Source organism: Acanthopagrus latus, chromosome 13 (assembly GCF_904848185.1).
Source record: "Acanthopagrus latus isolate v.2019 chromosome 13, fAcaLat1.1, whole genome shotgun sequence".
Classification (NCBI taxonomy): domain Eukaryota; kingdom Metazoa; phylum Chordata; class Actinopteri; order Spariformes; family Sparidae; genus Acanthopagrus; species Acanthopagrus latus.
Window position 1 is genome coordinate 26,409,860 of NC_051051.1, and position 25,111 is coordinate 26,434,970.

The 25,111-nt window shown below is 42.2% G+C and overlaps 3 protein-coding genes and 1 long non-coding RNA gene across 4 annotated transcripts; 1 reads left to right on the forward strand and 3 right to left on the reverse strand.

Annotated features, from left to right (window-relative positions):
• Positions 1-1,391: 1,391 nt before the first annotated feature.
• On the reverse strand, positions 1,392-7,279 carry LOC119030670 (schwannomin-interacting protein 1-like). Its single transcript, XM_037118436.1, has 7 exons — positions 6,500-7,279; positions 5,147-5,340; positions 3,620-3,720; positions 3,207-3,288; positions 2,838-2,951; positions 2,586-2,703; positions 1,392-2,056 (listed from the first exon to the last, which is right to left on the reverse strand). Exons 2-7 carry the CDS (start codon positions 5,330-5,332, stop codon positions 1,962-1,964), a joined length of 696 nt encoding a protein of 231 aa, XP_036974331.1. The 5' UTR covers positions 5,333-5,340; positions 6,500-7,279; the 3' UTR covers positions 1,392-1,961.
• A 426-nt stretch (positions 7,280-7,705) lies between these two features.
• On the reverse strand, positions 7,706-10,025 carry LOC119030672. Its single transcript, XR_005078371.1, has 2 exons — positions 9,366-10,025; positions 7,706-8,467 (listed from the first exon to the last, which is right to left on the reverse strand). It is a non-coding gene; the product is annotated as an uncharacterized LOC119030672 (long non-coding RNA).
• Positions 10,026-10,041: 16 nt separating this feature from the next.
• On the forward strand, positions 10,042-19,704 carry LOC119030671 (protein FAM122A). The gene is made up of 10 exons (XM_037118437.1): positions 10,042-10,173; positions 10,836-10,920; positions 11,002-11,058; positions 11,627-11,673; positions 11,760-11,817; positions 12,896-12,960; positions 13,043-13,098; positions 13,783-13,867; positions 14,051-16,698; positions 16,775-19,704. Exons 1-9 carry the CDS (start codon positions 10,073-10,075, stop codon positions 14,172-14,174), a joined length of 678 nt encoding a protein of 225 aa, XP_036974332.1. The 5' UTR covers positions 10,042-10,072; the 3' UTR covers positions 14,175-16,698; positions 16,775-19,704.
• Positions 19,705-20,811: 1,107 nt separating this feature from the next.
• On the reverse strand, positions 20,812-25,060 carry c13h17orf49 (chromosome 13 C17orf49 homolog). The gene is made up of 6 exons (XM_037119604.1): positions 24,762-25,060; positions 24,121-24,215; positions 23,795-23,896; positions 22,754-22,983; positions 22,455-22,559; positions 20,812-22,376 (listed from the first exon to the last, which is right to left on the reverse strand). Exons 1-6 carry the CDS (start codon positions 24,780-24,782, stop codon positions 22,312-22,314), a joined length of 618 nt encoding a protein of 205 aa, XP_036975499.1. The 5' UTR covers positions 24,783-25,060; the 3' UTR covers positions 20,812-22,311.
• Between the last annotated feature and the right edge of the window lie 51 nt (positions 25,061-25,111).

Consider the following 25,111-nt stretch of genomic DNA (forward strand, 5'->3'; position numbering starts at 1 on the left):
TATTCCGTTTGCATTTCTCACGAGTAAACATTGATGTATCTCTGACGGTACCTGAAGAGTTGAGCATCAGTTAAAGAGCGATGCCACCAAAACTCCAACAAAACGAAAAGTCAACGTAACAACACGTTTTACCGACTGACTGCTTCTACACTTTGAAAGAAAGACGGTTGTGTTCCTGTAGCTGACGTCAAACATCTGCTGTTTAGTTTTCATAGTTCTTTTTAGGCCTTCAGCTAATCATCTTTTCATTGTCAATGAATTGATTATTTTCTCCATTAGTTGATTAGTTGAAAAGATTCACAATTGTGTCTTTTTTCTTTAAAAGAAACCAAAACATTCATGATTAAATTAGTTGGTGGTTCTGCAGCTCTGGATTTCTCTCTAAGGTTCAATAATACTGAAAACAACATCAAAATAAATCTGTGTATCTTTTCTCTGCTGCACATTCTGACGGAATTCCTCTTTTTGTTTTTCAGAAAAATAAAAATATAACAACAAAAACATGAATACATCAGTTATGTTGAGCTCGTCCTGCTACACATGCTGTATGAGTGTAATGTTCCCTCGTTATTAGAACAAGTGAGTAAGTAAACACAATAAAACTTAAATAAGATAAGTTAGAATCCCTCGTTTGCATATAAATGTAGATTTACACCAGCAGCCCCACAAACAGAACTTCCAGACTTCCACGTCTCACTTCTGTCAGAAACATTTTGAGCTGGAGGGAAATTAAAGTTAGAGTTCAACACAACATGGACTTTTCTCTAAAACACAATCAGCTACTTTCCTCTAAATGTGAAACAGTCGCTCAACGAGCTCGACTGGTTTTAGTTCAACGAGTTCACCTGCTGCTGTTCGTCCTTCCTGAGGAGAATCGCTCAGAGACGAAACACTTCACACCACGTCTACGTGTCCTGTCTCAAGCGGTTTACACCGTGAAGACGTGTCCACGTTGTTTTATCAAATTGTAGCTTATGAGAGGTTTTTATTTTAGTTTCCACGTCGCTCCTGCTCCCACTCGCCTGAAGATTTCATCATCGATCATTTCTCGAGTGCATCTTAAACCCCCAGAAAACCTGATTTACAAGTGTGTCTTCTATCATGTTAAATGATAAAATTAAGCATTTATTTGCATTTTATTTATTGGATCCTCCTCAATTATACGCTGGCGCACCTTAACGAGTACAACCAGTGTGAAACTTCATCTCTGCCTGTAAAGTTCTGATTGATCGTAGCTGCACCTGTCATCAGATTCACTTTCAGCTGAAGTCTGATTGATGTGTGTCGGAGTGTGTCAGTGTGTGTCGGTGTGTCGGAGTGTGTCGGTGTGTGTCGGAGTGTGTCAGTGTGTGTCGGTGTGTGTCGGAGTGTGTCAGTGTGTGTCGGTGTGTCGGAGTGTGTAGGAGTGTGTCGGAGTGTGTCGGAGTGTGTCGGTGTGTGTCGGAGTGTGTCGGTGTGTGTCGGAGTGTGTCGGTGTGTGTCGGTGTGTCGGAGTGTGTCTGTGTGTGTGCTGAACGTGTCAAGTGAAGATGTTGGAACCATCAAACCATCTTCTGCCTTCTTGTCTCATCTCATCCTGATTGTAGACGTTTGGATTCAGCTTCCAAACAATTTGTTCCTCTGTTGATCTGAAACACTGACCTCCTGTCAGTTCTAGGTTTCTTCTCGTTTCCTTGGATGCGTGTTGAAGTCTCATCAGTCTGTGATCAAACTTCTGTTGGTTTCACGTTGGTTATTTGTCGTCGATCCCAGAACAGAATTGTCACTATGATATTTGGGTTTTTTCAGGTGATTTCCTTTGAATCTGAGCCATGTTTCCCTCTTTGTTGTCCAGACTGCTGGTGATTCGTCAGTTTCCATTAATTAGCAGGTCTGCTTACATTTTGTTCTGGGCTGACGTGGACGAGCAGCCCTTCCTGGTCCCAGAGTGGACAAATGTTCTGGTGGTCTGTGCGGTCCTGTTAGGTCAGGTCCTGGACGTCCAGCAGCATGGCGTCCTGCTTGGTCCTCAGCTGGTCTCGTACCAACAGGTGGGCCACCAGCTCGGAGCTCAGAGCTGCAACAACACCAAGAGGACAGAGTCATGGAGGAGACGATGTCATCACTGTTAACCGTCTCTGCGTGGACTCGTTGTCTTTCATTGGTCGCAAATAATAAACGGCTGAAATGTAATATTAAGCTGTACTCCAGCAGAAAGTGTTACAGGTCGTGGTGTCTCTGAGGATTCATGTTCTGTTATCAACTTCTGTAACGTAGGAAACAATCTCCATATTTACACACAGTGATTTCTGTTGATATGCTGCCGGCTCTGGACCGTCAGACCTCGGGGCTCCTGTGGATCACTGCTGTCTTCTGACTCACCGTCTCTTTATATCTGCACTTCTGTGAAAGTTACATCTTTTTACACTCTCATGGTTTGTTGGCTGTCCTCAAACTTCACAGCTGGATTAAACTGCAGGAGACGTACGAGTTTAAGTTGGTCCGGACCTTCTGATGCTTTGGATTTCCTCAGAGACACCTTTAAGACTGCAGTGTGTGTGTGTGTGTGTGTGTGTGTGTGTGTGTGTGTGTGTGTGTGTGTGTACCGTGCACGTCCTGTTGTAGTGATGCTCTCAAGCTGCTGAGCTGCTGCTCTGAACACTCCTGCAGCTCCCAGCGCTCCAGATGTTTCCGCTTGGAAACACTGCTGCTGCCGGCCAGATGCTGCAACACACACACACACACACACACACACACACACACACACACACACACACACACACACTCTTTGTTGATAACATTTCTTTCTTGTCTTTGTCCTTATGTCTTGGACACGTCTCATAAAGTCATTCTTTCACCTCCTTCTCCTTCTGTTCAGCCAGCAGTTTGTCTCTCAGCGTCCTCAGAGCCGTGGCCACTTCCTGTTTTAGCCCAGCGGCATGGCAACCGTTGCCACCCGTTCCCTTGGAAACCTGACGGTGATGTAATGTCAGTGGTCAGACGAAAATCATTTTTAGTTTGCTGTCTTTTATGTGATAAAACTGAAACAGACTTTCTGAACAATTTTGTCGAACATGCATGAAGATATGAAGTGACTTCATGTTGAGTGACATCTGAGGACGTGTGAGCTGATCCTGGTCAGAACTGATACGATTCTCCAGACTTCTTTAGAGTTCACAAACATTCACACTGTTGTGCACATTCCTCAAAGGAGAGACAGAAGTGACCTTTTTGCTGCCTCCTTCCTCCTCGTCTTCACTGTCGCTGTTGTTGATGAAGCACAGCTGCAGGTTTCTGTGGTTGTGAAATCTGTTAACAGATAACAAACATTGTGAATCTCCAGCAGGAGCAGATACAGCGTCAGTGTTCAGTCGGCTCCTCGTGTTTACATCATCCTGTCCTCTGCTGTTTGTTTCACATCAGAGCTTCATCTTCGTTTCATTTCTCAACTTCAACGTGAAGAAAATGTTTCAAATGAAGCTTCAAGGAAATAGGAGATGACTGGAAGATGAAACTCTGATACTGAATATTTAAATCAAACACTCCGAGTGTCCTCCGGAGTTAAAGCCTCGGACGAGATTCATAAACACTCGCTGAGCTTCAGTTGATTCGGTCTGCAGCCTGTGTGTCTCTGTGTTACCTCTGCGTCACTCGACACCTCCTGAAGTCTTCCTCCTCTTCCTCCCAGACGTCTCTCCACACTCCCCCCTGACTCTCCTCCACACTCACCCCCGTCCCCCTCTGCAGGAACACAGAGACATGAACACAATGAGATCCAAGCCGGATCGTCAGACAACTAATCATCAGTTTGACCGGTTCATTTCTGAAAGCTTGTGTAGAGAAACGAAGGCGCTACAAGACTGGAGAGTGATTAAAGTTTTCATCTGCCTCAAACCAGCAAAGAGTCTGAATTTAATCTCAGACAGTTCAGATCTGAGGTTGTTTACTGGAGCACAGAGGACATCTGTGTTGGGGAGTTCTCAGAGTAAAAGTTGTCATTATACCACCCAGAAATGTCGAAATATGCAGCAGAGCGCCACACAGCATCTCTGTAATGTGCAGCCGGTCACTCTGCTCGCTGCAGCTCCTCCAGCAGGATTAAAAACTGTGTTTGGAGGATTTACAGACGAACATGTTCTCATCGTCAGGAATGTTATCAGACGGAGACAGAAACAACAACAAGCGGGACAAACAGAGGAGATAAGTCAGAACTGAAGGAGGAATGAAGACTCGGATACAGTCCAAACACACTCAGTCCTACATTTCCCACAATCCAACTGCATAGCATCCAACTGTAGTCATGAAACTTGTGCAGTATGAGGGTGGTGTGCCTGTTTGTCGAGCAGTGAACACAACATGAACGTCTCGTCATGTTTTAAACGTTGCGTCACGCTGAGTCGATTCTGACGCAGCTGACAGAACCAGAACAATGACGATGTGTCAAACGGATCAACGATGAGCTGAACTCACGATGAAGCTCCATAAAGATGATGTCACATCATGCAGGCTTGTACAGAAGCTCCGAGACTTACTGTGATGTCATTTCCTGTTTCGGTGCCGTTCAACCTCAGTCCGGATTCTTTGTTTAAAGGGCCAGTTCGGGTTTTTATACTGCGAACAGCAGCTGCTAATTCATATGTCCATCACATGAAGGACGACAGAGGGGAAAAATGACTGACGTGAAAAAACAAAAAGATTATCCAAGCAAAACTTATTATTTTCCCACCAGTTCTCAAGTCTCAAACGCTGATGAGAAAATAATGTGGATCAGACTTCACTCGTCCCTCAGGTCTTCAATACAGAACAGCTGTCATGACAGGAAAAATAATATATCTGCTTCAAATCCACAAATCAAAACCAACAACAAGGATGAATACAGTGATGTCCTACCAAAACAAAAATAAATATTGGTTCCATTTCGTCTCATCAGACGCCCGACAGACTCTGAATCCAAACTGAACACTGGACCTCAGAACTTCTGTCAGGTTCAATCTGAGTCGCTCCAGCAGAACCTGAGCAGGAAACAGCGCTGGCAATGTTTACACTGCTCAGGAGCAGAGGACGCTAAGCCTCATGGGAAATGTAGTCTTTTGAAAACTATTACCACCAACAGCTAACCTCGCTCAGAAAACTGAACCCTGGAAACACTCGTGTCTTCATGGCTGACCTTTGACCTCTCCCTCCTCTCCTGCTCCTGTTTCTCCAACTCAGCTATCCGCTGGCTCAGGTCCTCCCAGTGCATGATGGGAAGGCCCGGGTAGTCCACAGAGGTCGCCGCAGCGATGTGAAGAAGCTCTTTCTCCTCCTCCTCCTCCTCCTCCTTCTCCTCGGCCGTCTCTTTCTCTCCCTCCATCCTCCTGTCTGCAAAGAAACAACAAGACCAAATGTTGAAAACTTTAAGGGAAACAGGCCCAAAATATATCAGTGAATTAAACAAATAAAACTGTTACTCATGAGTTTTACCTTCATCCTGTTTGTGGAAACATAAATGATTTATTATTAGCCTGTTATCACCAGTAAGTCAACAATATCATCCGTCAATATGCAACATTTATGAAGTGTCGAGGTTAAACTGGAGAAACGTCGGCTATATCTGCTCTTTTTAATTAAATAAAAACAGGAAAACCATTATGTAGAAATCAGAGCTGCAACTAACATTTAGCGTGATTATAATTTTCCCAATTAATTGATTAGTTGTTCAGTCAATAAAGAGTCTAAAAGGTGAATCAGAACCTCCTGAAGCCGAAGACGACGTCGACAAACGTCTTGTTTTGTCCTCAACACAAAGATCTACAGTTTACTGTCACAGAGGAGGAAATAAACCAGGAAATATTCACATGTAACAAGATGATGTCAGAGAATTTGTTTGTCTCAAAAACTGACTTAAATCGAATAGTTTGTGATTAATCTAATAACACATCAAACCTTTAATCGCTGCAGCTCCTGCACAAAACAAATGTCAAGTCAAAGTTCAGAACATCAGAACATTTTTACCAATATTGCAGCAAAGTAAAGGTCAGACTGAACAATCATAGTGATCCGCAAGATCCTTTAAATACTGAACCCACAAGAATCAACCTGACTAGTCAGTTTTATTGACTGTTATTAAACAGAACCGGTTATTAAAGGCTCTTAAAACGCCACCATACCAACCCAGCAGGGTTCTTATAGAGGATCCATGTGGATTTAACGCACAAATGAAAGACATTTAGGCAATAAAGTGTTTCAGTTTGTGGTTCTACTCAACTCTTACATTAGAGAGAAAACAGACACTGATTTGCCCTCAGTGTCTATCTATCTATCTATCTATCTATCTATCTATCTGTCTGTCTGTCTGTCTGTCTGTCTGTCTGTCTGTCTGTTGAAGTAGTCAGAACCGTATTTAAATCTGGACTAGCAGAGGCGGAGGCTCGGCTACAGTCTCCGGGTTGTGGAGCTGTGCTGCCCCGCTGCAGCGCTCCTGTCCTGCCCGCAGTTGTTTACCAGCAGCGGGGAGACTTCGGAGTTTTCTCCCACCTACCAGTCACATCCAGGCGGCCCCGGATCCCTCCGACATGTCGCCGTCCGTCACCCCGCGGGTCCTCTCAGCCCGCCGGCGTCGCTGTGTGGACTGACGGCGGTGCGAAGCTGCGGAGGTTTTACTGAAACTTTAAAGTTTGTGAAAGTGGCCTGAAAGTAGTTTGACTCCGTGTGAAGGAGGAAGGCAGGACCGTCCCTTCCTCCTTCCTCCCCCCGCCTCCCCTCTTCCGCTCCGCACACTTTAACCTCTTGTCTCCGGCGGAGCGACGGTGAAGTCGGCGGGCTGCAGCGGGGCTCAGCAGCGGGGCTCAGCAGCGGGGCTCCGCAGCCCGCTGCCGGCGGACGGCAGGACTGTTGTACCGGGACAGTTCGGGTCCGTGTTGTGACAGAAGTACTGCAAGTACAAGTACACGCTCGGTACTGCTGTCACACCGAGGATGTTACATCAAAGTAACTTAGTTACTTGTAACTAAGTACGTTTACTGAAGATCCGTGTAAGACTTTACTTTACATTTCCTGCTACTGTATGTTACTTTTAATTTTAATATCAGATACTTTAAGACTTCTGCTCAGTACTATTCACATGGCTGACTTTCACGGTACTTAATACAACAGTATGTATTTACTGTATGCAGGGATGGAATGTAACTATATTTATTCAATTGAGGTGCAAGTTTTAGATAATAAATGTAATAGATGATCACATGATGCATTCATGCCAAAAGGTGCACAAATAAAAACAAAAGTACAAAATTCCAATAATCTGTAGCTGTGTAGTTACACTGACCTGTACATGGAAGCTAAATGTATGCAGAACTATTTATTTTTGCATTTTTATATTTCTATCTATTGGCACACATTGCATACAGTCTTAAAGTATCTGCTATAAAATATATTAAAGTAACAAAAAAATGTATGGCAATAAATCAAAATATAAAAATGTAAAAATACATAGTTCTGCATATATTTAGCTTCCATATACAGGTCAGTGTGTACCTAAGAGCCACAGATTATTGGAATTGTGTACTTTTGGTTTTATTTATCTCACTGACAATAAAATACAATAATCTAAAAATGTGTTACTTTGGCTTTGATGCACTCTGCAAAGTGACTAACTAGAGTAACTAAGTTGTCAGATAACGGCAGTGATGTGCAATATTTATACTTCCAAGATGCAGCAGAGTGGAAGAATGAAGAAATACTAAAGTAAAGGCTTCCTGTAGCTTTTTATTGATCGACAGTTAAAGAACATTGACTCCAGCTAAACAAACAAACAAACAAACATGATCACAAGAACAAAACAGAGAACAAGACGAGTCTTACAACCACAGTCACATCAGTACAAAGTACTAAGTCATTAACAACCTGTAACTTTGGGAGTAACAATAAATAATTAATAAAAGTGTGTACAGTTGTTGTCTTTTTGTATTTCTGTAGTCATTACAACTGCAGTATGATTGTAAGTCACAGTCCGTGGTGGAAGAAGATCCTCAGCTTCAGTAGGAATAGTAATAACACACAGAAATGTTGTACTGTCGTTAGAGGGAAAGTGCTAACTTGTTTTGTTTCACAAACTGCTGGCTGATTAAATGTATATCTTGTAATATTTTGATGGTTTTGAATGTAAAACTTTAATATTCACAGTAACTAAAGCCGTCAGATAAATGTAGTAGTTGCAGCAAATGTTCAGTATTTGTTTCATGTGAGTAAAAATGGGAGTACTATACTGGAGTAAATGTACTCAGGTACGTTCCACCACTGGTCACAGTGTGTTGGTCGTTCACAGACGATGTTAGCGGACTTAAAGAAAAGCCTCTGTGAAGATGGATGGTGTTTGTCTGCCGGCTCTCGTCTCTCTGACTCGCGTGTCTCGGGGGCAGTGAAGGGTTAACGGCCGAGCCTCCCGGTGTCCTGTTTCACCATTTTTTAGCGATGACGACTCAAAGCAGATGGAGGATTTTTGGGGATTCTGGGAGAACAGCAGACAGTTTAGTGTCACAACAACAAAGGAAACACAAAAACCCTCCAATAATATTCTTTCTTCACTCTGCGGAGATTATGACCACCTGAAGTCACTCTGGGCTTCAGTTTGAACTATTTTATTCCTGTTGTGAGTTCTAATGTCTGTGATTTATAGTTTTATTTATAGTTCATAATTTACTTCATCTGCTCAGGTATCAGTTTATCACTGCAGTACATACAGTCTGATTATTTGTGTTAATGATATTGTTCCGTTTCATATTATTTGATTGAAACACATAGAAATAAATTTCTTACTTTTTTTTTTTTTCACTGGCTTCAGCGTAGTTCACAGTCAGTCAATAAACTGATCAGTCGATCAATAGAAAAACTGCTACTTGATTTTTTTCTTGTCTCCAGTGGGAGAATTTTATACTTCAAACTAAATTTCTGTTGGTCACCTTTTTTAAAGAACTTTTTCTGACTAAAATCTGAATTAATGTATTGATATGATCAACATTAAAGTAATCAATCATTAATTTAGTCTTTCGCTGCACCCCTTGTTTAATGTTTTAACAAGTATATCCACGTTTACTAAAAAGTTAACATTCTTAATTTGGCTAAATAAAAAGCACTTTGCTATTTAATATCTATTCCATATAATATTTTTAAAAAATAATAAAAAATATTGAGAATAAAAATATATATATATAAAGATAACTCAAGAAACACAGCAGAGTTCATCCACAGACACACATTAAGCCCAACATAATTTTGAGATGAACGTTGTTAAGTGTAAAACAAACAGTAGTGCAGTGTGTGTGTGTGTGTGTGTGTGTGTGTGTGTGTGTGTGTGTGTGTGTGTGTGTGTGTGTGTGTGTGTGTGTGTGTGTGTGTGTGCAGCGGACCTGCGCTGCTCCGGCTGGCCGGGCGGCGGCGCTGTTTTCACAGTTGGTGAACTACCTCTATTTGGTCAAGGACTATGTTGTAAAAAATCTTTCTAACTGTTCCTTTTCTCTGGTTCTGGGACTCTTCTGGAGATCCGCTCGGTGTCCCGGGGACCGTGTGACCGACTCTCCCCGAGGACTGTGTGCCCGGCCCGGGTCGGCCGTTTCGGACAGCTGTTAGCGGTTTTCTGATCTCTGACTGGAGGTTTTACTGCCAACCAAGTTAGCTCAACAGCTAATCCTAAAAGTCACGTCACCTGCGCGGACTCGAATTAAAAGTTCGTCCGCTGGTTCGGGCCGCCGGGTGAGTCTGGAGGGTGAGCGCGTTCAAAACTTTGTCTCGAGTGTTTTTGCGCGGGGTTCGTGTTTTATCTCGCTCTCACGCAGCCATTATATTCGCGTAGAGACAGCAGCAAGTGAAGCGTAGCTGCGGGTTTTAAATGACGGTCTGACCCGCAGTCTCACACCAATACGCTGTTTTTCTGCGGGACATGCGGTAGAGAGGACACAGCTTCGGTGTTCGGCCCGCTGACTTGGCGGCTCTGGGTTTGCTGCTCGTGAGGCCTGCGGGTCAGGCTTCCACCGGGCTCGAGTAGAGCCCGACGCCGCCATCGAAAGGTCGGAGGCCGGCAGTTGGCGCTGCCACCGCCGGGCCTGCGGACCGAGGTATGGAACGGATGGAAGTGGACCAGTGCGCAGGCGCAGCTGGCGGGGCAGGAGGCGGGGCACTCCGGAGATCGAACAGCGCCCCCATGATCACTAGTGTCAGGTCAGTGGTACTACACCCAACCGGGCGACACCGACTTCCATTAAAAAACATTCCCTTTATATTTGCCTTGTTCACAGAGAGCCAATCACATGTCATCAAGTATTACTTTACATATTTCATTAATCTAAAGGCGCCACTGTTTAATTCGGCGTATTTCAAACCCACCAAGTAGAGCTTTTTAAATGAACAATAAAATCCAAATCCCATATGTGAAATGTATTAGTTATGAGGCTGTTGTGACCCTCACAGATGTCTCTGATTGTGTTACTGTTCTGTGATCAGCTCTCATATATAAGAACGTGACCATTTTGATAAAGTTTATATTTATAAAACATTTGTCTCTGTTCCGGATCAACTAACAACATCAAATATTCTTCATTTGAATGAAATGAGAAAATGAGAGTTTTCTGTAAAAATATGGGAATGCTTTTCATTTCAGGAGACATTTCTTTTTCTAGAAAAAAAAAAGAAATATGTAAAATCTCCTGACATCCAAAAATGTACTGAGAAAATGTGATCTGGTTTTACACATGAAGACAATGTTGTAAAAGCCACAGGTTCATTTGAGAGTGAAACGTTGTTCACTACAGAACAGCTGAGAAGATTTTATGATTGATATGTTTTTAACTATATTTCCTATGAATCTGTTGTGAATGTCTCAGTGACGGGATGACGGTCTTCAGTCCCGTGTCCTCGGCTCGATACAGACGCAGCAGCGTGTCCATCAACCCCAGCTGCCCCTCACAGGTCGTTGTGATTATCATGATGATATATTTACTGTCTGTTTCAGTTTCTCATCCATCGTTTCTTCTTCTTCTTCTTCTGCAGCTCGTTCCTCTCTCACCTTTCTCCCTGACCGGAGACAGACACGACCACAAGAGACAGGTGAGGACAGAAACTCTCCTCTTCTGTCCACTGTGGGAACAAAGTGTTCATGAGTCCAGATCAGAGCGTTTAGACTGACCTGATGATAGAAAAGGTTTTCACTTGGTTTTACACTTAATCTGGTTCATGAATTTTGTTAATAATTTTCCTCCTGGGAAAACAAACAAACCTTTTGTCAGTTTTTCAGATGAAAAAGAAAATCCTCAGAACTTTTCCCCGTGAATATTTGTTTTCCACGTTTTCTCAGAAGGAGAAAACAATTAAGGAGCAGAAAGATCATCCTGGTAGAACTTGTATTTCCACCAGTCCTCAGATCGTAACCTTCACTCCCCTCGGGGCTCCTGCAGGATTCAGACTGATCTACATGAGACTCTGAACACTAAATCCAGACCAGCTTCAGTCTTTATTGAGTTTCAGAAGTCTTTAACATTAGTCAGATCAACCCGACACAGACTGTGTTCTGGGTGATGTTTGTTCCCTTTATTACAAAGTGTTTAATTTGACAGTGAAGACAAGAAGTCGCTGATTCAGCATGAAGGTTAATAACAGCTGTTTGTGGTGAATACAGGAGGAGAACATGGAGATGACGCTCAGAGGGAGTCTGCAGAGGCTGAGGTACAGAATATATTCATCACTCTGCCGCCGTTTGATGTTAAATCAAGACACAAAAGTTGAATTAACTCTTCGTATCTCTGTCCCAGTTCTTCCAGTTTGATCCCAGTTCCTCCAGTCAGTCAGTGGCACGACCACGCGTCAGTGGTGAGCATCTCCACTCCTGCTTCTTCACCACCTCACTCTTATTTTGATGGATTTTTGGAGGCGCTTCCTGTCAGTTAAGATGCTTTTCTAACCAGGTTCATATCTAGAAAGCTAAGGCTCATGGGTAATGTAGTATTTAGTGCAATCCCATCCACCAATAAGAGGTGTAGACATAAAAGGCAGAAAGGAAAGATTAACTGTTTGAAACTACGGAAGCCCTGAGGGTCAAATGAAGAATGTTTTTCCTGGTGACTCATTCTCTAAATCTGGTCTGAGGTGTTTTCTCTTCTGTGTTTGTGACTGAGAACTGGTGGAAAAACTTTGCAAGTTCCCCACATTTCTATTCCATCTTAAAATTTGAAGAATATTTTCTGTGAAGAGAAGTAATTTTAGAGTAACTAAGGGAAAAACATATTTCCCAAAGGAATATTCTCCTGAAATGTTTCTTTCTCAGTAGATCTTTTGCACAAGAAAAAATCATTATCAAAATTACTTTTTGTCATGTGTGAACTGCATGGGATGAAAATTCTGGACAGTGAAAGAGAAGAATTTGTGTTGAACACAGTGAAAAACATTTTTTTTGTTCAGGAGAAATGTATTTTCCCACACATGTTTCCGTTAGTAAAACACTCAATGTGTGAACCACGTGGAAGAAATATTTTTAAGGAGAACAATGTGTGAAAAAACATTCTCGGTTAAAACATTAATTTATTTTTCTCCTAAAAGTTTTTTCACTCAGTTGACAAATGGGAAAAAAATGTTCTTTCACACAAAAACAACGTTTTTTTTTTTTTCAGCCTGTTTCATGTTTTTTTTCCCCCCTTATGTTTTGACAGATTAAAATAATTTGGATTTATCAAGTCATAAACACAGAAGAGAAAACAATTTAGATCAGACAGAAAATGGATCGCCAGAAAAACAGAAGTCGTCACGTCTGCTAGAATCCAGATCAGAGGATTTAGACTCAAATCAATCCAGACTCTGAATAAAGGGTTCAGGCTGATCTGGATGGGACTCATCAACACTCTCAGGGTTCAGTCTGTTTGTGTATTCAGTGTTTCACTTTCTTCTTCTTCAGTGGTTCCAGTCACAGGACAGCGGCGTCACGCCCAACTCCTCACCAAGTCCCACCAGGAGGTTCAGGTACGCGAGCAAACAAAAAGCTCTTCTTCAGGTTATTTTCCAGTTTGAGTTTTTGAACTCACGTCTGTTTATTGTCGTGCAGACCAGCCGTCAGTGCCACGGTGAGGTGGCCTGCACTCACGCCGCTCAAGAGAAAAGGTAATAAATATATCACACCAGAAACAAGCTGTCGTATCGTGTTGATCTGTTTGATTGTTGGCCACCAGTTTCACTCCAGCAGCTGCTGAGCAACATTATCAATATGTGGACGTGTTGATGTTGTTCACCTGTTTCCATCAGTGATTTATTACACGTGGATTCATTTAAACATGCAGTGTGTAACTTTGGTTTCTCAGTTAAAACAAAAAATGGAGTCTGATTATGTCATGAAGTAGCACTGAATCATGGGAGTTGTTGTCTTCTTTGTTAGACAGAAGACAATGAATAATCTTGCTGGATCTCGTTCATCTTCCTTCATGTCCGACTTCTCTGATGGTTAAAGTTACGTATAACAAGTGGAGGGTGACATGAGCGCAGCGACAGGTCCAGTTGTTAGACCTTTAAAAAGAACACGTAGTGATGAAGAAAACAACAAGCTGCAGGCTTTTGAAATCTGAAACGCTCGTCCGGTCCGGCCAGAACACATTCTTCTTCCACAACACACAGTTATTAGATAATCTACATATTTTTTTTAAAACCAGAAGAGCAAAGAAGCAAGTAGAAAACGTTTTCACAGTAAAAGCTTTTAAAATGAGCCGTCAGCTTCAGCTTTAACTTCACTCTTCTGTAGCTCGCCCACAGCGCTGTCAGTGTCTGAACTCTTGTGAACTGTCTTCCTGTCAGGAGGGGTGGAGTCTGACGGACCCCCCAAGAAGCTTTTTGTTGCCGGGGTGACAGATCCCACCAACCGCAGCAGCTACACGGTCAGGTGAGAGTCGTCGTGTACTGAAGGTCACGGCTGCTCACACAACTGATTTTAACTTTAATAAAAAAGTCAGGACTCTGTGTGATTGACAGCGGCCTGAATCATCTTCCACAGATATAAATCTGAAAACATAAATGTCAGATGATGATTATATCTTATTGATCCTGCCTGTCGTTCTCCCCTCAGTGTCTCTCAGTCGGTGGCGGACTCTCCACCTGCAGGTGGTGTCAGTCCTCAGTCCAGCCCTCTCTCCCTCTCTCCTCCTCCCGCCTTCACCCCCTTCACCTCCCACCAGCACCCCGGACACTAGAGCCCACCTCCGCCCTCCTCCTCAGCCTGAAGCACGACCCTGTCACTGTGGGCGCCGACCGACCACCAGCAGCTCCAGAGACATTAAAAGAAACCTGGAGGAACATCGATCCCCCATCGGACCTCGTTTCTGTTCCAATCACCTGCCAGCATCACTGTAAGCCCCGCCTCCTCCTGCGAGCTCATTGGATCGTCAGAAGAATCACAGGAAAGAAATCATGAATTCAAGGTTGCGACATCCGAATGTGAAACTCTCCTGCCGGGTTTCCTGTTTTTCGATCCCTCGAGTTTATTTTTTTTTTTTGCAGCGAGTTTCCGCTGTTTCTATTGGCTGGTTGGATATTTAACCAGCTGAACTTTTCGACAGTTCATCGCTCTTCAGTTGATCCCTCACAGATCTCACCATGTTGGACTGTGCTCGGGCAGAAGGACCGACGTCTGCTGTCACATTCTTGGCCTCCTTCGATCCCGCGAGTTAAATGGTTTACAGAGGATTCATCATCAGCATCATCGCACGATCACAAAGAAGCTTTGTGAAACTGAGGACACGAGGCGAGAATAAAACATCTGTGGGAATAAACAAAGAAACGGATCCCAACTTGTCCCACAGACCAGAACCTCAGTCGAGCTACGTGGCCGATTCATTGGAGAGAGAAGTAAAACTCGATTATTGTGTAAGTTGTTTGGATAAAAGCATAAAGCACACAAATGTGCAGCCGGAAGACGCTCTCGTTCCTTGGCTGCAGTCCTCTGAGAACATGGAACGGGTTCTGTCAGACCGGTTCTGCAGATGTGGAAGGAGTCCAAGCCCAGAATGGGATGAAGCTCGTCTTGCTGCTTCTTGGATGGACGACATCTCGGAGCTGCTCCGGTCCAATCAGTCGTCGCTGTTAATGAAGTTCCAGATCTTGATCTCTGATTAAGGTTCTGAAGAAGTTCTATTAAGGTCTTGAGTTGTAATCAAGACGACAAAATGTTCCCAGACTGTTGATCAGAATCTCTGAAGGAGTCGAGGACTTTCAGGAGCGTTTGGTTCCGTCTTCAGTGATCCAGACGACACTCACGTACGTAACGTACCGATTTCTCCGTCAGCTGATTACTCTGATCCGGTCTTGACTGTTGGATCTGTGGAGGAACATCTGGACTCTGCCAGCACTTCTAACAGTGAACCAGGGTTCTGCACTTCTTGTGCCTCGTATCATTTCTATTGAACTTGACAGAAAATATATTTAGAATCTGCTCAAGATGATTTTTTCATCTTTAGTCGACAAAGCAGAGGATTAAACCACATGAAGGGGATAAAGCTTTCTGTAAGGCCAAAACTGCTAGTTGAGTATTTTTTGTCAGTGTTTTTGAGCCCAAACCAGCGAAAACCTGACAAAGTTCAGCCGTGAACAAAGTTTCAGTCATTGAAGCAGAAGATTTTTGTGTTTTAACGAAAGGTTCTAGTCTCTTTTCACCAGGAGAAACTTGACAGTCAGCAGTTTGTTAAACTGATGGTTTCACTGTTGGAGGTTTTTGAGAGACTGGTTTTACAAACTGGCTCCCAGTCAGCAGCCGAGTGTTTGTTAATAGTGTATCTATATGTGAATATCGACAGTCTGAGCAGCTGATAAGTGCTCAGTTTTCTTCCGGCTGCAGTGTTTGATTGTACATATTGAATCTGCAGGAAGCGATCGCGCTCTTTCCTCCTGAAGGTGCATTTAAACTGCGACTTCTCACTTCCCACTTCATTTTCTCTCTGACCGACTTCTTCTTCTGACTTGAATCAGCCTCACTGTTGTTCATGAAGGTCGTCTGATTGGTTAAAGACAGAAAACACGACTCCGCCTGCTTTACTGCCTGTTTGTCACACAGCCAGTCAGAAGTCGCCCTTCTGTCCTCTGTCCATCCTGAAGTGTCTCTAACATGTTAACCAGAGAGTCAAACCTTCTGCAGTTTGTTTTACTAGAGTTAAAACTTTAGATTTTAGATTAGGATCCAGGTTTTTGTGTCCTGGTTTCTTTATCTTCTTGCACTTAAAAGAAATGCCCTTAATTTAAAATCCAAATAAATCTTTAGATAAAGTTGATGGTAATCTAGAACTGGGCACAGAAACTGTCAGGTGAGAATCAGCACAGAGTCTCTAAAGATCCAAATCATCCCAGCTGAACGCAGCCAAAGTGCAGAAAGGATCCGTAATCAGATAATAATGGACGAGGATCAGAACCGCTGGACTTTCTTATCTCAGAAAATTTGGGGGCAAAATCTGACTTTTAGTTGGATTATTATGTTTTTTATGCAGTTGCACAGTTGCTCTGATCCTCCTCTGTAGGTTTTTAACTCGATCCTGCAGATTTTCACATTATTACAGATATTCAGTGACTTTTTCTGTCGTGTCCCATCAAAATATAAATTATGGTTACCATGACAACATGAATCCCTGACACAGACATCATTTTAATAAACAATTCACAATGTGGATTAATGAAGATTATATTACCGTACAGTCAGGACGCTCGTTAGCGTCTCATCAGAGGTCAGAGGTCAGTCGGGGGTCAGAGGTCAGTCGGGGGTCAGTCGGAGGTCAGAGGTCAGTCGGGGGTCAGTCGGGGGTCAGAGGTCAGTCAGGGGTCAGTCGGGGGTCAGAGGTCAGAGTTCAGGAATGAGCTGCAGTTCTGCTTCCTTCTTTTGCACTTGCACAGTATTGTACAGTTTTGTATTCTCACTCATCGTTGTGCCTCAACATGTCGTCATGTTCAGGTCCGGGTCGGTTCTCATCATGTTGGACATCGACAGGAATCTTTTTGTTTGTTTTTGACGACCTGCCACCTGTGAGATGTTTGTACATAGAGTCTCTATAAGCTGTTTTTATTTAAGTGTCTTTACGCCCCCAAAAAATCTCCGAGTCAGCGAGTCGGTCGCGGCTCCCTCAGCTGCTCCGACGCCGCCGAGATCGTCATGTTTCCAGACCTGTTGGTGACGGAGCTGTCGGGTGTTCTGTTGTCGTGACTTTGCACAGTTCTAGTTCGACCATTTAAATCTTTCTTCTGTTACATGATCAGTAACAAATCTTCATGAAAGAAATGCTGTTAAGTTTTGCTGCTTCTTCTGTTTTTCCTGCTTTATTTCTTGACTTGTTATCGTCTCTCTGAGTCTGTCCTGTTCCCATACAATTCACTTAAAGTCCAAAAGAATTACTCGTTATTAAATATGAAGACATAAGACAATAAATTATAAATTTGAGCAGATGCTTTGCTCAAAGTTTCGGACACAATTTGATTGTTTTCACGTGTTTTTGTACAGTAATACACTGTAAACATCCAGTTACAGGTCGAGGTTTAACCTTTAAACTGTCAGAGAACAGAATCTGTCTCTGACCTGAGAACAGTCCAGAGTTTGAACTGGTGAGAAGCAGGATAGACTTTCCTGAGAGGCGACAACACGCTGCCAAACTCCTCCAGCTGTACAGACACAAACTGTAGCTTTAAGACAATTTCTGTTTGTCGTTTTTTACCTTTGCACACTCGTCTCCCACACAGCAGAAGACAGAAGCAGCTCTTATGTAGCCGGATCACAATGTGACGAGGACTCAGTCTGCACTCTGCTGCTCGTTTGGATTTCTTTCTGCTTCACAGAAGTTTTAAAGCCAAAAATCAATCAGCAAAAATGCAAAAGTTTATTCAGAACGTTCTCACAGACGAGGCGATCAGTTTTCTCTCCACCGACGTCTTCTCTGGATTTACTGCTCCTGGTTTGTGTCTCGAGGCTCAAATCATTTTAAGTCCAATTATTTTTTTTAACGTACATTTCCAGTGTGATTTTAACACTCTGATGCTAATCTGGGTGTAAATGCTAACAGTTAGCATATCAAATGAAAGCGTTTGGACGTTGCTGAGCTCAGGTCTGTCCGGGGGAACCGTGTAAACAGTTTGCTGATAATCTTGAACTGAGTATCACGGACATGTGAACACATCAGCCTGGTTTATTAGTTGCAGCTCTAAGAAAGATGAAACTGGATGATATATGGAACATTATCTGTCACCATCAGCACTGCAGTCACACTGGAGTCGAATGTTCTTTTAATTGACTTTGGTCCTCGTGACGCTTTCTTCTCCCTCAAAATCTCATCAATCTGTTTTTCAGCACCTGTTTTATCTTCAGCTTCTTTACAAACGTGGATTTAAGATGTTACACGTTCAAGTTTTTCTGTTCGGGTCATTCTTCGGTATAAACTTGACCTTTTCTCCACGTGACAGCAGTTGTACTTCAGTTATACTTCAGTTATACTTCAGTTATACTTCAGTTATACTTCAGGCTTTGAGAGGCGTCGAGTCGAGTCTGAGGTCACAGCAGCCGCTCAGTTCTCTCTTTGTGTTTTTCAGTTTGTCGTCACTGAGACAGAAGTCCGAGCATGTAGCGAGTAACCAGTCAATGTTTTTCAGTATTAAAGCGACATTTCACTCTGGCAGAAACACGATGATTTCTCAGCACAAATACGCAAAAACACCAAAACTGACCGTCACGACCTAAAGATCAGATCAGTCAGAATCACTGAGCGGAGGTCAGTTAGTCGTCGTGGACGAGGATGTTTGAAGACGACGACGTCGATCCTCCGTCCTGAAGTTTAGATTATTATGTTAAAGTTGAAGCCTTAAAAACATTTGATTTGTTGTTTTATCACAATCAGAAAAAAGTGATCTGGTAACCTCGATGTGAAAATGTTCTCTTTCGCAAAAAATATTCTAATTTGGACGAAAAGAATCGTGATTAAATGTTTAAATGCTTTAAGAGAAAAGTGTTTTTGTTACTATGAAATCTTGAATGTTAACGTTTTTAAACAAACTACAAACCAACACCATCACTTCAGATTGTAAAGCTTTAAAAAGTCGACTTATAAAGTAAGAAAAGTTGTAGCTGTTTCCATTTCCAGTCTTTATGCTAAGCTAAGCTAACCAGCTGTGAGAGCTGTTGAACTCACCGTAAGAAAGCAAATAAAAAATTCTCCCAAAACATCAAATTCTTTGTTTTTAAGTCTTCACTTCTGTCAGGACGTGAAGTCTGAAATATTTAAGCACTTTATATGTTTTGTGACACAAAAAAATTAAAATCAGTTTCCCCTAAAAAGCAGAAAAGACGAGACATTAAAACTTCAGCCGGACGTTCTCCTTCAGTGCTGAAAGACGTCGCCGACGAGTCAGAGTGAGATTCAACTTTAAAAAAAAAAAGGGCTGCTAGAGTTTTAGTGAGGTGATAAAAGGGAACTAAAAGCACATCTATAAAAACATTCACACAAGTATTTTCAAAGTGTAAATAGTTTTTCTCTCTTTTCTTTTGGACAAATTCTCTTCATACACAAATGAGATGATGTATTTTTATGCAACTGTAAAATAAAAGTCTATATTCAAGTGTTCATTCCCTCCTGATGATCTTGTGGCTGTAAAAATGACGCAGAATGACTTTTTAGTTTTTAGTGGAGACGATTCATCTACGAACTATAAATATATATTATATTGTATAAAAACTACCAATAAAACAAAGTCTGTATCATATCTGAGCTCCTGTTTTCTTTCTCTGATCAGAGGAATCATTTAGTTTTGTTACGAGTGTGTTTTAATTGCATAGTTTTGTGTCATTTTCATTATTATTTGATTTTCTTTATTATTTTATTTATACATATATTTATTCATCACAGTTTTCGGGTTGGCAGAATAATCTTCGATCTTTTTCTTTGAAAATGTGAAAAAAAAAATGTTAACCAGGATATGAAAAAAAAAGAGTAATCCGAGCAGGAAAAACATTTTGAGGGAAGAATTAATGAAAAAAAAAATGAAAGAAATATTTTGAGGATTTGTAAATCCATTTTTCTTGTCATGCATGAAACCAGAAAAAATGAGAAAAACTTTTTTTTCCCCTCAGGAAGAAAAACACAAAACTGTTCCCGTGTAAAAAAAAACAAGTAGAACAATATTTTCATTTTCACAAATAAAAGAACAAAGAAAAGTTCATGTTTTCACTGATGGAAGAAAAAAAGTTTTCTTCTTAAGTGGAACCTTTTAATTCATAAATAATGAGGCCGGCTCCAGAAGTTTTTACATCAGTGTTGCTCTTAATCAAATCAAACTGAGAAATTTGAGGCAAACGAGGTCAAACAATGACAATCTGCAGCCTCAGCTGTCAGATCTGCAGGTGCCTGGTGTTAAACTACAGAAGCCCTGAAGGGAAAGTGAAGCATTTTACATTTCGGGGATCTAAATTGTTTTTCTCTGTTTATGATTTGAGAAGTGTTGGAAAAATCAGAAAAATCTTCTCTTGCCCCTCGGGGCTTCCGTACCCACCAGATCAATCAGCGACATTAATCTGTAGCCGCAGAGTTCATAATGTTCATGATTATTTGGTCTTTACATTACAAAACAAGATATTTATGATATTCAGTGAATGAATCTGTCACTGATTTTCCATCAACTTGGAGGTGAGTAGATACTGACTGAATTTCCAGTTTTGGGTGAACTGTTCCTTTAATAACAGGTCTTCCACAGTTCACGTGACGAGGCGACGTGGACGCCTTCGACCTCGAACGCTGATTACAATCATCAGATCATCAGATGAAAACTCCATCAAACATCTTCGACACAGACAAATAAAGACGAACACGCTGATCTGAGTTCAGTTTTTTTTACTAACATAATCAAAATGTGTTTGTACGTCACTCAGCCACTGATCGGGAACATGTTCAAGTCAAAATCCTGATTTCTATCTCAGCTACCTTCATGATCACCAGGACACTGACAGGAACGCCTGCTGGTTTCTACATTTCATCTTCAACAGAACTAAACGTTCCGACTCAAACTGAAAACTGTGGATTCATCCGCCGCTGAAAATAGTCCCAACAAATGTATTATTCGTATGAAGTCGATCTCGTCTCTGCAGAGTATCTGATGAACTGTCCCCTCGAGTCAGTCGTCTGTTTGTTTATTCCCTCGCTTTAATCATCGGCGTCCCGCTGAGCTCTCGTCCTCCATCTGAAGTCTTCAACGAGTTGACGTGTGGAGAAAATCCACGTTCTGTCAGTTGAACACAACATTTTACAGGATAACCGACTGTTCTCTGCCTCTCCTGTGTTTCTGTCACCTCATCGCACTTAACGTCCAGTTTCCACAATCCTCAAAGACTCTTTAAACCTCATTTTGTTTTCGGGTTCAGTGCCGATATGAGGAAGTAAAATCTTCTGATCTTAAGACATCAGCCGACATCTGAACTGAAACAAAGTGTAATAATTATAAATCTCCAAGCATCGCTGGTGTCCAAACAAAGATGGTGGCCGGAAACGACACTCGTTATTTAAACAACGTGAACCGACATTTAAACGAATCTGTTATATTGGTTCAGTTGTCAATGTTGTGTTTTTGTTTTATATTGTTTCCTGCTGAAAGTTCACCGACAACAAACTCTGTTATCTTCAGATGCTCCTCATGGTGCTGAACTCTGCTTCAAACATGTTTGTTGATCAGCTGACGGAGCTTTTGTTTTTTTTTAACTGAACCGTTCAAAGAGTCGTTCAGGATTCTGGATAAAAATCTTTTGAGTTTTTTTCATGAAAACAAGCTGTGACTCAGATGTTCAGGTGGCCACGTGTGATTACAGCGCAGCTTCATAGCTGCACGATAATTAAAACGAGGGATTAATTATTAGTTTAAAGATAAAATAAGCACTTTGAGCACAAAAGACTGATCTAAGTGAACAGTTCATCGTCTTCCTGCCAACATGTTTCTTCATATTAAAGCGTCTTTGAAGCAGATTATTCTGCACGATAAACACAGGATGTAAAAAACTGACTGATGTTTCTCTTCTCAGACTTTCTGTCTGATTTCTAAAAACGGTTCAGAACTCAACTAAAATCTGATGGAAACATGATTCTGCTAAACAAAAAGCAACAAACTAAATCCTGACCTGAAGTTCATCACGTTCTTTGAAAAGAAAATTAAACTGTTGTGAATTTGTTGCCTTCAGCTCAGGTCTGAGCTGCAACACGTGGAGGCGGAGCCTCCTGATGAACAGGTGAGCTTCAGGTGACAGGACGGTAACAGAGGCTTTGTAAAAATGTACATGTTTAAGAGGCGGCTCGACGTGAAGCCACAGGATGATCTGGAGGTCAAAGGTCAACGGGACAGGAGGGGCAGGTCACTGGAGTTCATGATGAGGCTGGAGTCCAGGTTCAGGCTCTCTGAGGGAACAAAAGACACGATCAGGATCAAGACGACTTAGACTCACACTGTGGCTGAGACACCTCAGAGACACCGACCTTGGTCGAAGTTGAGTTTCTTGTTAGACGAGCCGTCGCCGAGTCCTTCGATGTCCACCAGGTCGCTGTTCACGTCTGAGTCGTTCAGAGCGCTGAGCGTCACGTCTGCAGGGGGAAGAGGAGGAGGAGGAGGAGGAGGAGGAGGAGGAGGAGGAGGAGGAGGAGGGGGAGGAGGAGGAGGAGGAGGAGGAGGAGGAGGAGGAAGAGGAAGAGGAAGAGGAGGAGGAGGAGGAGGAAGAAGAGTGTCATCATCACGTCTAAATCTGATTTGACAGAAGTCACTTCCCGTCGTCTCCCACCTGCCGTCTTCTGTTTCTTGATGGGCGGGGCCAGTGAGGGGCTGTTCTGCATGCCTGTTGCCACAACGACCTGTGATGTCGACACGGCGATCATGGCGGGAGTGGCGGGAGTCTGTGCTGGCGTCATGGCAACAGCAGTTTTCTTGACAGTCTTCTTCGGGGACTCAGAGGAAATGGGGACTCTGCTGTCCTCGTACAACTTCCTCTTCACGGTGCTCTTTATCTGAGCTCTGCAGGAGGACAACATGACAACATGAGGACACCTGACCTACAGGTACAGGTGAGTCAGCAGTGTAGTCAGCTGACTGTGGCGAGAGCAGAGATCATACCTGGCAACCCCAGAACACTCTGAGGGTTTCTTCTCTTCTCTTTCTTGCTGAGTTAGATGTTCAGATTGAATCTTACATGTTCAGTAAATACAGCAGCAACTAGTTCGCTAAATAGCAGTTAGCTTAGCTTAGCATAAAGACTGGTAACAGCTAGCCTGGTTCTGTCCAGTGGTGACAAGATCCACCGACCAGCAGCTCTGACGCTCATTGATGAACACAACAATTGAACATTTTTGGTCTGGACTTCCTGGAGTCACCGCTTGTTGCCTGGCAACTATTCCCATCCAATAAATAGCCTGGCACATAGCCCCTCCCTCTTCCAATAAGTATTAAGTCTCTGAATATCTCCTCAAGTTATTTGCATTCTCTAGGGACGGATCTAGTCAAATGTTACAAGGTTGTCGTAGTTTTGTGATTATTTAACAAGCAACTAATGTATTAAAAACACATTAATTAGATACTTACTTACTTAAATGATATACCAATCATTATACATTCTACTAAAAAGTGTTCAGAAGTAGCTTTAACTCTCTGTAAATGTTTCAGACTGAACCCACTCTTTTCTATAAGGGTTGTAGAACAAACGATCTGAGATTTATCAAACAAAGCTGAAGTCATCACTGCTTTTTCACCTTAAATGTGCAGAAAAGTCTTGAGAAATGCCTTAAAAACACAAGAAGAATAGTAGATGAACTGCTCCTTTATGACTTACACAGTGCGCTCTTTGATCACAGTGCTGATGTTGTTCAGGTCGTCTCCAAATCTACGAACTGCCAAACGCAGCATCTCGATCTCTGTCTCTGTCCATTTGGCTCTGAGGACGAAGACACAGAGAGGACGTCAGCTTCTGCTTCACTGATCAACTCATTAATTACTGAAAACATTCAACTGTGCTGTGTCATCACTGAAGACTGAATTACTGAGCAACAAGAACAATTCTGCATCATCATCATCATCATCATCACACTGTGAACACAATCTGAACTACTAGTAGGAAACATGTGAGTATGTATGTGTGTGTGTGTGTGTGTGTCTGACCCTGCAGGGCTGGAGTCTGACACCGGGTGCAGCTGCATGGTCAGCTCTCCCAGCTTGGTGAAAGCAGCTCCTGCTGCAGAGAAAATCTCTCCCACCTGCAGTGAAGAGGACAATGTGTTGGTTTGATTCATTACAGGTTAATGGTTAAAATGATGGCACTCAACAGACAGATGTGACTTTATCATTGTATTTTCTGCAGGAATAATCTGATGGTATTATAATAATAATAATAATAATAATAATAATAATAATAATAATAATAATAATAACACACGTTATATATAAGCACCTTTTAAACCACCCAAGGACACTTTACACAGCACAGAAAAAATCACATAAAAAATAATAGTATACCCATCAGACCACAGCTAGCTAGCACAACTAATCATGTTTGTATTTCTGTTTCATAATTACTGTTTGGTGTTTTAACTGTAAGCCGAATCTACCACGACATTTGGTTTATTAATGAGAAAAAGTTAAAGTACTTTTCACAAAGTCTATATCTTAGTTATACGGAAATGCTTAAAATTGGCAGATTTCTGAACGAAGTTTTGTGGACAGATGTACGACCTGCTCTTCAACAGTTATGATTAGTCACAACTAAGTCTATATAATCAGGTGATGACCAGGTAAGAACTCACCTTCGCAGAGGCAGACGTCATTTTTGTAAAAGGGTCGAAGCTCTTTTTTAAAAACTTGTTCTTCACTCAACAAAAACACGAAAACACACAGCTAGCTGCTAGCTAAAGTTAGCTCCTGTAACGTTAGCTAGCTCGCTATTGTTAGCGGGCTTCCATAGAGAACTCGATAAGATTTGTACAAACGCAGTTTTGAAGGGTCCGCGTGCGTTCAAACACCGTGAAACACTTGTGGATTATTTATATTCAACATATTCAGAAGGAAAATATGAATATCGTGCAACAAAGGTGACGGCAGAAAGGAAATGCTGCGCGAGTTTGGAGATTGAACGCCATTGGCCAGTCTCACAGGA

What these genes read in the sequence shown, in the direction of transcription:
- LOC119030670 (XM_037118436.1), bottom strand. Translation starts at nt 5,332, where the DNA reads ATGGAGGGAGAGAAAGAGACGGCCGAGGAGAAGGAGGAGGAGGAGGAG. An exon ending in AGAGGAGGGAGAGGTCAAAG is followed by an intron (nt 3,721 to 5,146) that starts GTCAGCCATGAA and finishes GTGTTCCTGCAG; the next exon opens with AGGGGGACGGGGGTGAGTGT. An exon ending in ACTACAACAGGACGTGCACG is followed by an intron (nt 2,057 to 2,585) that starts GTACACACACAC and finishes GTGTTGTTGCAG; the next exon opens with CTCTGAGCTCCGAGCTGGTG.
- LOC119030671 (XM_037118437.1), top strand. Translation starts at nt 10,073, where the DNA reads ATGGAACGGATGGAAGTGGACCAGTGCGCAGGCGCAGCTGGCGGGGCA. An exon ending in CCCATGATCACTAGTGTCAG is followed by an intron (nt 10,174 to 10,835) that starts GTCAGTGGTACT and finishes TGAATGTCTCAG; the next exon opens with TGACGGGATGACGGTCTTCA. An exon ending in GGGAGTCTGCAGAGGCTGAG is followed by an intron (nt 11,674 to 11,759) that starts GTACAGAATATA and finishes TCTCTGTCCCAG; the next exon opens with TTCTTCCAGTTTGATCCCAG.
- c13h17orf49 (XM_037119604.1), bottom strand. Translation starts at nt 24,782, where the DNA reads ATGACGTCTGCCTCTGCGAAG. An exon ending in TCAGACTCCAGCCCTGCAGG is followed by an intron (nt 23,897 to 24,120) that starts GTCAGACACACA and finishes CTTCGTCCTCAG; the next exon opens with AGCCAAATGGACAGAGACAG. An exon ending in GAAACTCAACTTCGACCAAG is followed by an intron (nt 22,377 to 22,454) that starts GTCGGTGTCTCT and finishes TTGTTCCCTCAG; the next exon opens with AGAGCCTGAACCTGGACTCC.